This window comes from Crocodylus porosus, unplaced genomic scaffold (assembly GCF_001723895.1).
Source record: "Crocodylus porosus isolate Cpor-Errol unplaced genomic scaffold, CroPor_comp1, whole genome shotgun sequence".
Lineage (NCBI taxonomy): Eukaryota > Metazoa > Chordata > Crocodylia > Crocodylidae > Crocodylus > Crocodylus porosus.
In genome coordinates this window covers 61,555,900-61,571,322 of record NW_017728950.1, presented here as the reverse complement: position 1 = coordinate 61,571,322, position 15,423 = coordinate 61,555,900, and the positions used below count along the sequence as shown (strand labels likewise).

General features: G+C 42.8%; 1 protein-coding gene across 1 annotated transcript in view; it reads left to right on the top strand.

Moving 5' to 3' along the window:
• KANK1 (KN motif and ankyrin repeat domains 1) overlaps positions 1-15,423 on the top strand; it is a 124,907-nt gene that overhangs the window by 59,926 nt on the left and 49,558 nt on the right. Inside the window, exon 3 of the mRNA XM_019555043.1 lies at positions 3,072-3,191. Within this exon, the coding sequence (XP_019410588.1) occupies positions 3,155-3,191 (37 nt within the window). The 5' untranslated portion in view covers positions 3,072-3,154. The remainder of the gene's footprint in view (positions 1-3,071; positions 3,192-15,423) is intronic.

Sequence of the window (15,423 nt, the reverse complement as noted above, 5' to 3'; positions counted from 1 at the left end):
AACAGCTTGCCTAGGATCGAGGTAAGGCTAACCGGCCTATAGTTTCCCGGGTCCTCCTTCCTGTCTTTTTTGAAGATGGGAACCACGTTGACCCTCTTCCGGTCCTCCAGTACCTCACCAGAGCACCACGAGTGCTTGTAAAGCCGTGCCAGGGGACTTGCAATGACCTTGGCCGGTTCCTCGGCCAGTACAATCATCGCTGTATGTACATTGGAAAAGAGTGGGAAAGGAAGCGGTGAGGGAGAAAATGTTAAGGATTTTAGTTAATGTGCAAACAGGTGTCCAAAAATGGTATCCATGGGTCCAACTAGATACGTTGAAATCACTGCACTTGTGTATCAAAACAAGGCTAGAGGACTGGAGCAGTGGGGCAAAGAGCCATACCTGCTTCCTTAACTGAAGTCCTCAGAATGGGCAGGGGGGCTGCCATGCTACTTAATCTGCTTGGCTCCTGGGCACCAGGAGCTAAGAAGAGGAACACCTACCTGTTCCTTAGACCAGGATTAGTCTGAGGAGCAGGCGGGGATGGGGAGGGCAGGGGTTGCCTACTGTTCCTTTGGGAGCAGAGTGGAGGAGCAGCCACTTTCTGGCTTCCCTCCCCACAACATGCACACTCCCCTGTTCTCCAGACAGGGTCCTGGTTTGGTGAAGGCACAGGAAATAAGGGAAATGGGGTGGCTGCAGGCTGAACACCTGTATGCTCCCTCTCCCAGAAAGATTTCTCCTAGCAAAAAATTCTCATAAATTCCTACCAGTAGAAATGGTCTGTTCATGGCTATTACCGCATTCTGTCATGATACTGTCCTGGGTATGTTAAATATAAAGGGTAATCCTGTATGCTTTGAAAACTGAATATTGCTGTGTTTCTGGAAGAAAGTGATTAGTCTTTTAATTTAGACTCAGTTTTTAAAAGTTGCGTCTAACTTCAAATTCAAGGAGTTGGATACATTTTTGTTTATTTTCTGAACTTCTTCATTATTTAAGAAATGCTATATCCTGTTATATCTGGAACATATCTATATGACAGGCCACATTTGGGACCTAAGAAGCTATGCATATTTTCTTCACGCATTATTTTGGATGCTTTCATTATTATTTTGTGATCATAACCTGTTGCTCATTTGGGCTGTACATCAGCTTTGTTACTGATGTGCTTGTTATAGAGTTACTATAGCCCAGGCATTGTCAGCAGGGGGTATGCATACCCCAGGGGTACTTGAGAAGGCCATAGGGGGTACGTACGGGCAGGCAGGCGGAGATGGAGCGCCACCATACACCATTCCACGCAGGTGCTGTCCACCCAGCCGGATGTGCTGGGGTGGGGGGGGGACTTGCACGTGGAAGCTATGGCTGTTCCATGTTCAGCTGCATGCCACTCCCCTCACCTGCCGCAGCTGCTGGGGGTACACTGCTCCATGTCCTGCCACTGTTGGTATGCTGATCCAGAAAAGTTGAAAACCCCTACTGTAGCTCAGAATTCCTGCCAAGCTGGCAAATCCCAAATATGGTGGTGTCTGTTTTTTGTTTTTTCCTTTGGGGGGGGAGGGAGGAGGTGGAAAACTTGAACCAGAACTTCCAAATTTCTCAGAAAAGGGGTGGCTAGATTGCACTAAAAATAAATCCATTTCCTTCTAATTATAGATGTACAAAAAAAGGTAGAAAATTAATTTTGATAAGGCGGTATATTTTTATGCAAAGGACAGTTTTTTCTAACAAAAAAAATTGCATCTTTTACTTAATGTAAGCAAGTGTGAAATGACTGATTTGTGTTTTAACAGTTTCTAAAACCTCTGGTTGTCTGATTTTTCTCATTCTGATTAGTGTGATTTAAGCTTTACTCAGATAACTAAATAGTTTATAGGGGAACTGTCAGCAGGAGTCTCATTGGGACTGGAGGGGGAAGGTGTGAAGAAGACAATCGGATTTTGCTCTAGGCAGACATTGAGTACAATCATGCATATGCTTCTCAGTTCTTCAAGGTTAGCTCCCCATTGTTGGGGTTTCTGATGCATATGCCTGCTCTGCTAGCCCCCTCTATGGGTCTCAGATATCCTGTTATAGATCCCTTTGTCTTGGCTTATTCTCTGTAGAGGGGAAAATAAATGGCGGTTCACTTCCCCAGGCTCACCTTTTTAAGGGGTTAAAGATGATGCTGGCATTCAGGGGTAACTGTAGTTCTTGACGTAATCTTTCTCCTCTTTTCCTTTTCTTACACACTTGGCCTATGAAAGCAAGGCTGCTTCAACGTGCTGTTTTCTGAAAATTTTTTACTGGTAATTATGGCGTGTCAGAGCAGACTCAGTTCATCAAATCTGCTGGAGTACGGAAATGAACGTGCTCCGGCAGCCTCCCAGATCACATGCATCAGCATGTCCGTGCTGAAGAATGGCAGCAGGGCGCTTTAAGCTAAAGCTCATTTGATAAAAGCACCTTGCCGCCAAGGCACATGCCTCCCTGAGCACGTCTATAAATGCCCTAAGATACTGTGCTGCTTGAAACATAAGGGAGCACAGTAAAGTGGCTGTATCATTGACTTTTTTTTTTTTTCCCACCCACATACTTCTACTTTCCCCTCCCTCCTATGCTAGTAGGATCCTTGAAGATATTATAGCACCCAACTTGAGGCCATAGTTACCCTGAGAGGTTTTTAGCAATTTTCACACTGGTCTAGCATATGTGTATTTATAGTGATGGGGGTACACTAGCATGAAGGCTGTCATGGAAGTGTTTCTATCCAATATGGCCTTAAGAGTAATGAAGAGATCCCAATGTTTAAAATTGTATTTAAACCCCTGTATTCACACTTCCAAATGGTTCTGTAAATAGCTTGAGTGCTCATGCCAGTGGTTTTTCTTCAGCATATACCACCGGGTCAGCCATTGTGATTTAAGCATCACCATGTTCCTAGGGTCTTAGATGCAGACAGGGCTCCAATTATAGGAAAAGCTCAAGTTAAATCACAACTTTGCAGTGAAGGCAAGCTCTGAAAACTCATAAATAGATGATGTTTTTGTACAGAAAATGAAGCAGTTGAATAGTTTAAAATTGTAATTGCCTTTCTCTTGTTTCAGGTTGCATGTCTGGTTGGACTTGATGCATGAAATTTGCATGACTCCTAACACGGTCATATTTCTGGACTTGTCAGTGAGCAGACATGGCCTACACAGCGAATATTAATGGAAGTAACTCAGGTAACTAACCTTTGATACCTTCCCCTTTCCAGTTTCTTTTTAATCCTGTTTCTGTAAACTTGTCCAAAAGCAATGTCAGAAAGCAAAATGCAAATAACTCTAAGCAAACATTCCAGACTAATTTCCTACTAGACTAATGTTTGTGTGGGGTCCTCCCCAGTTATTTTTGTTTCCTGTCCTGAGGTATTTTCCAGATTACTCTTGTAACTTGAAAACGTTAAACTGCTGTCCCTAGGGTGGGGTTCTTAATCCAGTAAAAATTTGCCAAGGTGCACAGCGGTAAATGAATTGGCAGATTTACACCATACTGGAATCTGGCTCTTAGTTTCATTATAGAAAGACACATGGATATAGAGGCACATTAACAGGCCTAGTGAACAGGGATCCTGGTTTGTTTTTTTTGTTTAAAAATCCCAATTTCTCTGATTAAAACCCCCCAAAACCTGCATTTTTCCACAATTAAAATGAAATGCCACTATACAGGTAAGTATCAGTTGAATATGTTTTAGTGATATATTTACAATTTCAAAGCAATTTGAAAACTTAATAAATTCTAAATACTGAACTGTTTGGGGGTTTGGTTTTTTTTTTTCCCCCATGATATATAAAAAAAATAAAAAAATAAAAAAAAAATTAGAGCTCTCCCTGCCCCCTGCGCTCACCAGGACATGGGTCCAGCTGCAGTTGTCCCCCTGCAGCTTTGTGGTGCTGAGCTGCCCTGATTTTTATGCTGGTGCCTTGCCCATGCTGTTGCCCTTCACTCCCAAGTCACAGCTGCCTCCCAGCCCTGCCAGTGGCCCTCGCTCCCGACCCACAGCCCTGCTGGAGAGGGCCCCCAGTTGCTAGGGCTGTGGGATCTGGCGGCTGCGTGTTGCCCACTCCCAGCTCTGCTGGCCGCAGCCCACCAGGAACAGCTAAGCCCTGGCTGCCATGGCCAGATCAGAGCACAGCCCTCCTTTTCCCTATCCCTCAGCCTTCCAGTGGGCAGCATAGCCAGAGCAGAGCCCCTGGCAGGTATAAGGATGCAAGCTGCCCACTACAGAGCCTGGGGCTCCCTGCCCTGCTGTCCTTGCCCTAGGGGTCTCTGAGCCAGTGGGACACCCGCCCTGCTCTGCCCTCCTGCATCAGGTCCTGCCAATTGGGCTGTGGAGGCGAGGGCAGCAGAGCAGGGAGCCTGAAGCCTCGCAGCAGGCAGCCTGCATGCTCCACCCACTCCTGGTCTGTGCATGCAGTAGGGCAATGACAGAGAGCCAGCGCCTGGGACGAGCCACCCATGTTCTCCCAGTTAGGACCCATGGCTGCTCATTTCGGGCCTGGCCCAAGGCCGCAAGCATTGCCCCGGCTGGGTAGCGCCCCCAGCTCTGTCCCACTCCCTCGCTCACCATGGCCACCTCAATCTGCCCACCCCCCATGTTGCCTGTGCCCCCCAGTTTCACTCCCAGACTTACCTGCAGGCAGCTGGGTGAGCTGCTCTGCACTGCTGCCTGGCTGCATTGTTGGCTATGTGAATGCATGGATGTGGTGCCTCCTGCGTCTGCCCCCAGCACCAAGCATTCTGCCAGCCTGCAAGGGGAAGCTCAGTTTCTCACATTTTTCTCCTTTAAAAGAGAAAATCCATGTTTTTTGTGGCAAATGGAAAATCCAGATCCCTGCTGATGAGCTGTAGCCCGGTTGCTAAACATCCAAGTGTCTGACTTGTTCTTGCTTTGGTTTTTACCAGGGCCAAATAAGTCATTTTAAAACCAGCAGTGGGAACGTGTGTAAATTTATTAATTTTTTTCTCCTTTTCTTTGGGCTAGGAAGATCTCAGCATTTTATTTCTTTGGGTCTGGATTCCATTTGTAAACTGAGTCCAAAGGGTGTTCAGGGATTACTGTTAAAGTTTGATAGATCAGAAGAAGCTAGAGATTGTACAGCAATTGATACAAGCACTGCAGCACCATTCCTCTCTGTCCTGTGTCAATATTTTTTTTTTGCTCTTGCACATTCTACAAACGACTTTAGCACAGTACAGCGAGCACTGCAACAGGATGCTATCTGGAGTATTTGAGGTGCAAGAAAAACTTGTGCATGCTTCTTTTGGCAACAGTGCGCTGTGTCTTCCTAACGTATGTATGACTGGGGCATAGATTTGTAAAGAGAAGCTGGTGGTATCGAGTATCACTGGAGGGAAAATTATATGAACCTTAATTTACTTCTTTTTCATGAGTATAAAGTGAAAATCCAGCATTTTAAATTTAATGCATATGGCTTACTGGTCGTGCCCCTTTGTTGAGATGTTGTCTACTAGGTAATAAGTGCCGCACAGTGTGTCAATTCATTGTCATGAATTCACACTTTTGCTATAGCTGTACTTTACTGTACTTCCTTTTTTCTCTAGAGTTTTTAATCAATGCAAGGTTCTGGAAGGACCTTCTGCCTGAAAAAATAGATGAATGGAATGCAACTAGTTGTCATAAATTTTCTTGTCTCTGTAGTACTTGTGTTGTAATTCTGAAAGACAGGTACAATCCAGGTAGAGCACATGCAGTTACTAGACATTTCTGAAAATGGATTATCACTGGTATATTTAAGCCTTTAAAATATTTGAGATTTTTAGTATAAAAAAAATTTAAAAATCGTGTTTTTGTTTGTTTTTGTGTTTTTTAAGTCAAGTCAGTGGCCCTTGACTTCCTATTACACAATATGTGAAGGCTATGTAAAAGTGTTGTATTTTAATCTGGAAAACAGTAGGGGGGGGTTGTTTGTTCATTTAAAAAAAAAACAAAAAAAACTTTTTACATTCTGAATTAGACGCAAGTATTCAAGGTTAGCATCCCAGCCCTATTATGTTTTGACTTAATAAATATGCGTTTTTGATTCAAGCCATATAGAACTGTTCACTCTGTTTAAAACTGACTGTAGCTACTCACTTTTAGCTTACTCACTTTTTCTTATTGTAAAATTATCTAGCAATAGATATGTTGACAACTAAGACATCAACCTATAAGATTTGATGCGTTTTCACTAGGGGAATGTTTGTTCAAGAATACTGAGCTTTGTTATGCAAATTGGCTTCCATGTGGAATAGAAATTGTTCCCTTATTCACAGAGGCCAGGTGCAGACATTACACTTTATACCAGTATAAGTGATCAGAAACAGGTCTTTACCCATAACAGAACAGAAGTTTGGCACACAAACTGGTTGTAAAATAGTGGAAACCAGCCTAAAATTTGCCAGTCCTTTCCATCTCCCCCATTCCTGCCGCCGCGCCGCCGCCCGCCTCCCCCCCGCACAAATGTATGCTCTGTTTACTACCTATCTAAACTATGCTGCTTACAGAAAACCACATAACTTAGTGAAATTCTGCCTTGGGCTTTTTGAATGTCTGTACCTAGCCAGAGTGTCCAAAATTAGACTTTGCTTTTTTTTCTTGGGGACTGTCAGGACTTGTCTGTTTTAATAACCCTTAAAGCCACAATACTAACATGTGACACTTGGTGATGTGATGCATGTATCTCCAAACATTGGGTGTTTCATAATGGGTTAAGTGTTGGGCTCCAGACTCTTATGATCTGTGATCCTGCTACACTAAGAGAGGAAGGCTGCCTTCAGATGAGCAGGAGCTGATTTGGGCATTGAGGTATCAGAGCAAGTTTCTTAATTGCATGGTGCTTGCAGAGCTGAAAGAGGTGGTGGCTCACTTCATGCAGTAACCTCTGGATCAGTTGTTAATGGGGAAGAAAACTAGATAGACTTTTTCAGGCTTCAGTGCTGGATTTGTGCTACGTGAATAACCTGCCTGCATTGACAAGTTCAACTGCCTTCAGCTGCTAGTTGACTGACAGAACGGTGCTTTGCTTTTGATTGCTATTTAAATAAAGTGAGTACTTAGACTATTAAATAACTGTCTGTTGTCCCCTTTTGTTAGTTTTCTGAATATTTGAGCCTTATTTGAGAGATGACTTATGTGCAGCTATAGAAAAAGTCAGGAGGCAGCGTTCAGGTTTAGAACTGGTTTGTAGGAAAGGTTCACACTATTTAACATGTGTGTATGTGTAGTTTTGAGACTGTATTTTTGAGGAGTATGCATGAAATGAGAATTAATTTATTTTAACCAAAATGAAAATTGGTGTGTGCAAACAACAACTATACCATGAAAGGTAGGTTGAGAAGCTGTTACTCCTACATTGTAATGGTCTCTGTGTTTCACAAAAGGTGTATGCTTTTAAATGAGGCTACTAAATAACTGGGACAGTACCCTAACTTGTAGTTCAGTGCTATTTGTAAGTAGTTCAGTATGGTGAATTCCTGAGTCAAGATTTATTTTATTTCCCTTTGCTTTTCATAGCACAGAAGTCTTAGAACTGAATTACAGCTCTTTGTGGTGCAGACTAGAAACTGATGTTTCCTGATGTTTAAGGAAATCAGGTTTTAGCAGGGACTTGCTTCTTTTATTGGTGTGTGTCTCGCCAGAATTGTGCACAATGTAGTTTTGAATGTGCAGTCTGTTCAGAAGGCACGATAAGTTGCTGAAGCTGGCAGCGAAGTCAGTAGTTTTGTTATCTTGTTTGTTAGAAATGTTTTATATTTCTTTGCTGAGATTTGGATATTGTGAAAGGCTACTCCCAGCTTTGGAGAATCTTGTCTTGGTTTTCTTGCTTGCTGAGCAGGTCTCCAAACTCAGTGGGTTCAGGAAGTGCAGAGGAAGCACAGAGTGCATAATGCACTTGTCCAGGCAGTTGGAGCAGGCACATAGGAATGTCATGTGTCAGTGAGAAGCTGCTTGCAAGTTTTGGCTTTGTTTGTTTCAGAGCCAGTAAGCTATGCAATGTCTCCACAAAAAAGTTCAAGCTAAAGGCTGAGGTGGAGTTGAAATAATAATTCATTCCTAAGGTTAGTTGTAGCCTTCACTATACTCTGGTTGGGTTTATACGAAAATGTTGGTTGGTGTACATATCAGCCTTAATGGGCACGGAGTCTACACAGTAAGGCCCACACAGTGTTTACAGTTGCATTGATTTTAATGTTTCTGCTGTTAATCTGTAAGCAGATCACAACCCTGTCCAGACTGAGGCTTGCTGTAAAAGTGCTTGCAAGTATTCCCGTTTGCCTATTCTTCTGTGCCTCTTCTTCCTCTCCTCTCTAGGTTTTTCTTTGAATGTGAAAGTCTTGATCCCCTTGGCTACTTTCTAATTCATTTGACTTAAATTGTTTCAGTTGTGTACCGATTTCCCTCACCAACCATGGTTTTGAGTATCCAAGCTTAATATTCTATAAACCATTTTGGCTACCATGGTATAAGGTTTGAATAACCACAGTTTTCTGTGGCCTTGTGTCAACTTGCCACCTGCCACTTTTCCCATAAGCCTTTTTTCTTGCCAACCACAGGAAATTTCAGGAACCTAACCTCAGCGGCTGGCAAGGGAAAACACCAAATCCTTGAAGGGTTGTGTCATGCACTTGCATTTAGGAAGGCCAGTGGGATGAGAGGAATCTTTCCTGCACACAATTTGAATGGAACTGTTAACAATTATAATAGCATCCCCTTGAGAAGGCCACAGGAGTCAGTAAAATACTACTGTCACTCGAGTTCAGTTTTTTTTTCTTAAATACTATTTGTGTAGGATTTTGTTTCTTTCAAGGTTCTGTGATTTTTTTTTTCCTGCAGATTTTTTTTCTTTTTGATTCAATTCTTTTTGAAAAATATTTTTCTTCTAAATTTTTAAAAAAATGGGGATTCTTCCAAATTTGTCTATCTTTTCTGTTTACTTCCAATGCTGGTGCCATTGTATATACTTATGACCCCACATTATCTTAGCACCTCAAAGTCTTTACTGTGTCTATCCACCCAACATTCCTGTGGAATAGGGAAGTGCCATAATTCCTTTTTAATGAGGCACAGAGTGACAGGAAGGACATTTAAAGTCTGTGGTAGAGCACATTTCAACCTGTTTCCCAAGCCCCTGGTTAGAACAATTCTTTCTTTCTTTTCTTTCACTTATGCTCTCATTTTCTACATCTCATCTGCCTTCCAGTTTTCTGGCACTCAGGTGCTGTGTACGCTACTGTTTCAGGATAGTGTGTGGGCGCCATAATTAATTAGAGGGTGGTGCTCTCCAAATACAAGTAAGCTGAAAGCTCTGGGAACACAGATTTTGCAGAGAATCTCGTACATTTAGTGGGATTTAAAAAATGTCCACAAGTTCTTCATAAAATTTCTCTGTATGTAAAGGCTTGCAGTATTCAGTGCCCCTTTGATACGGATGCGTAACCTTTAAAAGGATTTGGATTCTGCTTCATTGAACAACTCTACTTTTTATCTAGAGTATAGGCTTCACATTAACAGTCTAGTCTGATTCTTCTCACTTTTTTATGGCTTCCTTTAAGTACAGAAGGCTGCTATCCAGTTTCCCATGGTCTGTTAGCTAGCTCTTGAATATGTCTGGCAAAGTTCTCTGGTAGGAGAGTGCAGTAAAGACTGCCTGTCACTTTTTGGCAGAAAGTTCAGTCTGGTATAAATCAACGTCCATTTGATTTTGGTAGGTCAAGAGTTTGGGAGACCTGATCCTGCATGAGACTACTAACAAAACGGGCAAACGAGAAGATGCATGTTCAACTCTTCTGAAATAAGTTGCACTTCAGGACTGGGGGGAGGTTTGCCAGGTTTCCCATGAAGACTTGCAAATATGCCAGCAAGGTGAAACTAGGATATATACTAGAACTTTTAGTATTTTAATGGGGTCTTTTATTTGGCGACTTTCTGTCTTTTTTAAAGAAAAGTGACTGCCTTCTAATTAGCATAGGCTATAGATAATATTTGTCATGGCTATTTTGAGTTTAAGCTTTAATGTAAAGCTTATGATCCTCAGAAGAGGGTGCCAGAGCACTTAACAAACAGGTCAAGGTATTTGGCTCCTGTAATAAAGCTGAAACCTGTGATCCATGTTTCACTGACCAGAATATCATGGATACCTAACCACAAGTAGATGAACAGTGGCTAGAGATGGTCCCATGAAGGAATGGGATCATTCAAAATGTCATTAAAATGCCACTGCTTGAGGTGGAGTGTACTGAGCTTGGCTCCCTAAGGAGTTGCATAATTCAGCTGATACACAATTAATTTAGGTTCAGGTGAGTTTGTGTGTTTTGTCAAACCAGTCAACCAGCTAGTGCTGGTTCACTGGGGACAATGAGTGACTCAGAAATATTTAGCTGTGGATTTCCTCTACCATGGCAATCTCAGTAGGATAGGTCCTAGATCCTATTATAAGTGCAGTGAAAGAAGGGGTACTATGTATGTTTGTTGGGTTTTTTTAGCTGTTGATTTGACACTTTTGTCTCTGGTTGGGAGAGCAGTGTAGAGTTGCTTTATCCTTGTCTGCTTTGTGAGTGGGGAGTAAACAGCAGCACCTGCAAGAACCTGGCCAGTGCCTCACCCACGGAGATATGGTGAATCACTTTGGTGATGCCCAGCATTTTAAAACAAACTAAGGTGGAGCCCTGGAAATCATGGGGTGGAGGAAGTGTGCACCTCAGGCAGTTTCAGTAGCTCGGGCAGTGTCATTACAACAGGTATCAGAATGCCTGCAAACCTGACGAAATGATTGTCCCTTTGACAAAATGATTCCACATCTGCCTTGCAGTCAGACATCTGACTCTCTTCTAAATAGACATGTGTTTTAATGGCCAATTATCAGTCTGCCTGTTGGTGTGAATTCCTTCTCATATATTGGGCATCAAATAATTGGTGTATGTTGCCTAAAGGACAACAAGACTAGTGTATTACTGTAGCAGACAGTGTTACATTAGCCAGACTTTACTGATGCCTCTTTCTTGGATCCTAATGGGTCCCAATGGACATCTGAGAGCTCTTACCTAGGGACTGGGGTCTTGACATTTGGTCCTTGTGTGCCAACCTGATTCTGTTCCTGACTGGTGTTTTTTGTCTATAAAACTACTGGAGAAGCTGGCGTTAAGCATTGGAGTACAATGCCCCTGACTGCTTATGGGACTCGGCTGTTCCCTTGGGTATGGGTCTGTTCAAGATATCCTCCTGTTTGGGAAGAAATTGGAACCAGGAAGAAAAGCAGTTAGCATCTGATGAAGCCAGATAAGGTGGTGATGCTAACAGGAAGGACAAAGCACTGCAAATAACTGTCAGGGCTAATTGCTCCATTGTCTGTACTTGACACAATTAATCCAAAGAGGTTGCATCTGTACCCCACTTGGTTCCCTGCTGCTTCTGGACACCTAAATATTAATGCTGGATGGGAACTGTTTCCATTTATGGCTAGTGGCAAGACTGCTCTTCTTCCTCACGGGTGCAGGTGAGGCCTTCCTGATTTCTAGTATATCCTCCTACATTCACTTTGCCTGGGAATAACTCCGCATGGAGACTGAAGCGTGGACTTTGTGTAACTTCTGGCTTTGTCAGTCACATGCCTGCCCTTTTACCAGGATGAAATGGCTCATTCTTTAATACTGTATGGAGTTAAAGCTGCTGTCCTTTACCTTTTTAAGACATGAGAGGTTTTGGCGTCAAGGCATCTCCATGCTACAACAGTTGTGGTGATTAGAGACATGCAGGTTCACAGTTCTCCATACAGGAGAAGCCTGGAAATGATAGGATTCTCGCTTTGGCATCACACAGTTGGCCAAATTCTAACCCCACCCAGAATATTGTAAGTCCATAACAGCTCCACTAACATCAGTGTAGTGGCTTCACAGTGTCAGTGGTCTGGAGGCAGATCTTGGCAGTATGGTCACGTGTCAGAGGTACTCATATAAGCGAAGGAGTTAAATGATCTTGAGCAGCCAAGGCACATTAGCAGATGTGGCTTGGAGGGAGCACTTTAGTGTTCCAGAGACTTGACAAATACAACCAGCTACAAGAGTGTATCCCAAAACAGTGGTGAATGCAGAGAGAGTCAGCAGATCTTCCACTGCCCATCCACAAAGCTTACAGGTATTTCTCTGCCACTGTTTGATAGTATTCCTGGCTCTTTTCCTATAGTATTAGAGCAGTTGGGAGTTATTTGTGGGGCTATCACAAGCATAGACTCAATTTGTGTCTCTACAAGCATAGACTCAATAAAAGTAATTTAATTAGGCATGGTAATTGCATTCAGCATCCAGTGGCTGAGCATAGTAGTCTTGTTCCAAGGAATAATTTGGAATGGAAGTTATTTAACATAGAAATGTGTTTTTATTTTGTTGTATTTTTTTTCCTTTGGGCTCGCATAATAATTTACTTGCTCTGCCCCCTTTTGTGTAGTTTGCCAACCCTAACATTGGGTTAGGGGACCTCCCTTAAACTACCAGGTATGGTTTGGATAGCTGGATAGGGCTGGCAGCAGGTCTAATGCTACATGCTTCAGTATTACTGCTGTACCGTTTGTATTCCTTCCCCTGGAACTGCAGTTCCGTAGTATTGCAGAGCTCAGGCTTCCAGCAGGATCTCTATTTTTCCCCATCTCAGGACTTGAGGGGGTGTAACATTTGCTTATGACTACCCTCAATATACATCTTTCCTTTTTATTTCATTCAAATTTATAACCTGCCACTATTGAAACAAATTGGGCTAATTTGTGATATACATTGCAGTTCGTACAATACATCATGCTTGGAATGCAAATATAGGTCAAATAGGAATGCTCATTTGACTGCATAGACTCTTAGTTTTTCTGTTGTACTAAAATACTGTTAATGCCATTAGCTTCTTGTATTGGACTTCTTTCTGTGCAAGGTCACAGGAAGATACTTGTGTAGATTTGGATGTCACCAGCTTTTATTTAGGTATTCCAAAATTAGGATTTAGAGTAGCAGGGAGGACTACGCTAAGAATGTTTGATGTCCTCTGTGTTTCTCTTTGTACTTATGCTTTACACCATAAGTGGACACTCTTATGCAGTTCTTTATTCTTTGTTGGACTCCTCTATTTTATTTACTTTGGTTTATAAAAGTAGCTTCTACTTAATTTTATGCTTTATTGCATTACTGTACAGCACTGCAGGTGCTGGGTTGGGTGTCCTTGTAGAGAATAAACATTTTAATATGGATTTTCCTTAAATTCCTTTTTCCTTATGTATTTTTGCCTGCCTTCATTAAATGAATAGGAACCTTTTGCAGCCAGTGATTGGATTAGCTCTCAGTACATACTTGAAAGCAATAGAAATAAAGGGTAGAAGCTGTTTTTAATAAAGTTTGGTTTGAGGGTTTGATTAGATTACAAGAAGGATCAAATTAACCAATAATTTGAAGCAGATTGTGCTCTAGCTACAAAACAGGCTGAGGGAGTCTGGACCAGTCAGTGTCATTGAAGGGTGTTTATTGATGTATTTCTTGTTCCTTCCACTTCTCCCTTTCACAAAACTCTGTGGCTGATGCACCTTGCAGGAGGATCCAGGCTAGCTATCGAGAGGAAAATGTGCTGTTTCACTGCTGTTACCAGAAGTTCAGGTTAATATTGGGTTCTTCTAAAATAGAGGAAAATATTCAAAAAGCCTGAGTCTGAATAGATTCAATATTTGCAGGTTAGTCTAACTTGGCTAGGCTGAACTGGTTTGTAACCAGACAGACATTCTTTCTGGACTGAGGAGATTCAGTCACATGCCTGCAGTGGCTCAGGCTAGAAGATGGGGGACACTAGAGCAGCCTTCCCTTCCACAGTGCTGAGCTGAGGTGGGGTGTGGCCAGGCCCCTGACAGGATCTCTGATTTAGGGAGGTCTGCCTGCACCATCCCAGGCTTTTCCCCGCTTGCTGCTTAAGGGGTGGGAGTGTTGCCAGCCCCCTACTAGCACTCTGAGGCAAGGTAGGGTGTGCAGTGCTTGCATCTGTTGATTCAGAGCTTTTCAATCTTCCTCCCTGCCTCTTTTTACTGTCTGCAGCAACTGGTAGGCAGAACAGGTCAGCAGGGAGCTGTTAACAGTGTTTATCACCCCATCAGCAAAACAATAGCTTTTCTTCATTAGTTCAGACTCTTCTTAAACAGCTTACCAGCTGACCTGTTAATTTAGGTCCAAAAAGCCCTAAGCAGTCACTGTTCTGTCTGCCTGTCCCAGTGAAATGGGAGACATCTCTAAGCATTAGCTGGCATACAACATGCCTAGGGTCCATGAGGCTGGAGGTCCATGCTGGGGGGGGGTGTGTTTCTGCTCGAGCAGCAAGAGGGTAGGGGGGACTAGAGTAGGGGGAAGCCAGGCAGATTCTGCTGTACCTGTCATTTCTGCTGGAGCTGCAGCCAGGGAGCAGAGGGGAGCGGTCAGCCCTGCTGTGAAAGAGAGCCCCACCCAGCCCAGAGACCATGCTGGGGGAGTCTGATTTATCTTAAACCAGGAAGGGGTCTGGGACAGGTTTTGTATAAACTGGTTTGAGCCAAATCAGTTAAGTCTGATACTGCATTCAACTAGGTTTATCTCAAACCTGTTTCAGCCATTTTCGGACTGGTTTATGCACACTGAAAATGTTTAAAAAGGGCAAGTGTATGATATGAACACACAGAGAGGAGAGCTGACAAGTCCTGAGGAGGAGGATTTGGAGAATCAACAATTCTGTTCTGTCATGTGGTAGAAACAAGGTAGGCAAACTTCCTGGAAATGCTGACCCCAAATCCAGATGAATCCTTATCTCCCTCATTTGCCAATATAAGAACCAAAAAACTGCCATGCTGGGTCAGCTCAATGGTCCATCTAGCCCAGCATCCCATCTCTAACAGTGGCAGAAAAAAACAGTTGGCAAGCATTTATGAACATCATCTTCTCTTCTCCCATGTGTGGCACTTTTTTTTTTTCCTCACCTGAGGACCAATGTTTCACTATTAGACACAGTATGGCATTGTGGATTTTTGCTGTATTCTATGTCTATATTTTTAGTTTCTGCTCTGTTTTCCTTTCTATGCTACCTGTTTGGTTTTTGAGGCAAAATTGGAAAAATTAGTTGCCCTAAGAGCATGCTCTAGACTATTCTGTAAGGCTTAGTCCCTTTATACTTGTCTAACCATTTGTTACTCCTCCCTCAACCCTGGGTGAGGCTTAGCTGGATTCTCCACAGTGGGTAACTCAAGTTCTAAAAATAACTTGACTACTGCTGAAAATGCATGATCAACAGTCTTGGAGCTGAGTTTCACCCCCATGACATTACAAATCTATAACCAACACCTACAAAATTTACAGCATTCACTGTAAAGCTCTCTCTCAAGCAGTTTGTTGCCATCCTGTTTTTAGGTGGGCAACTCCTGAGAATGGGATGCT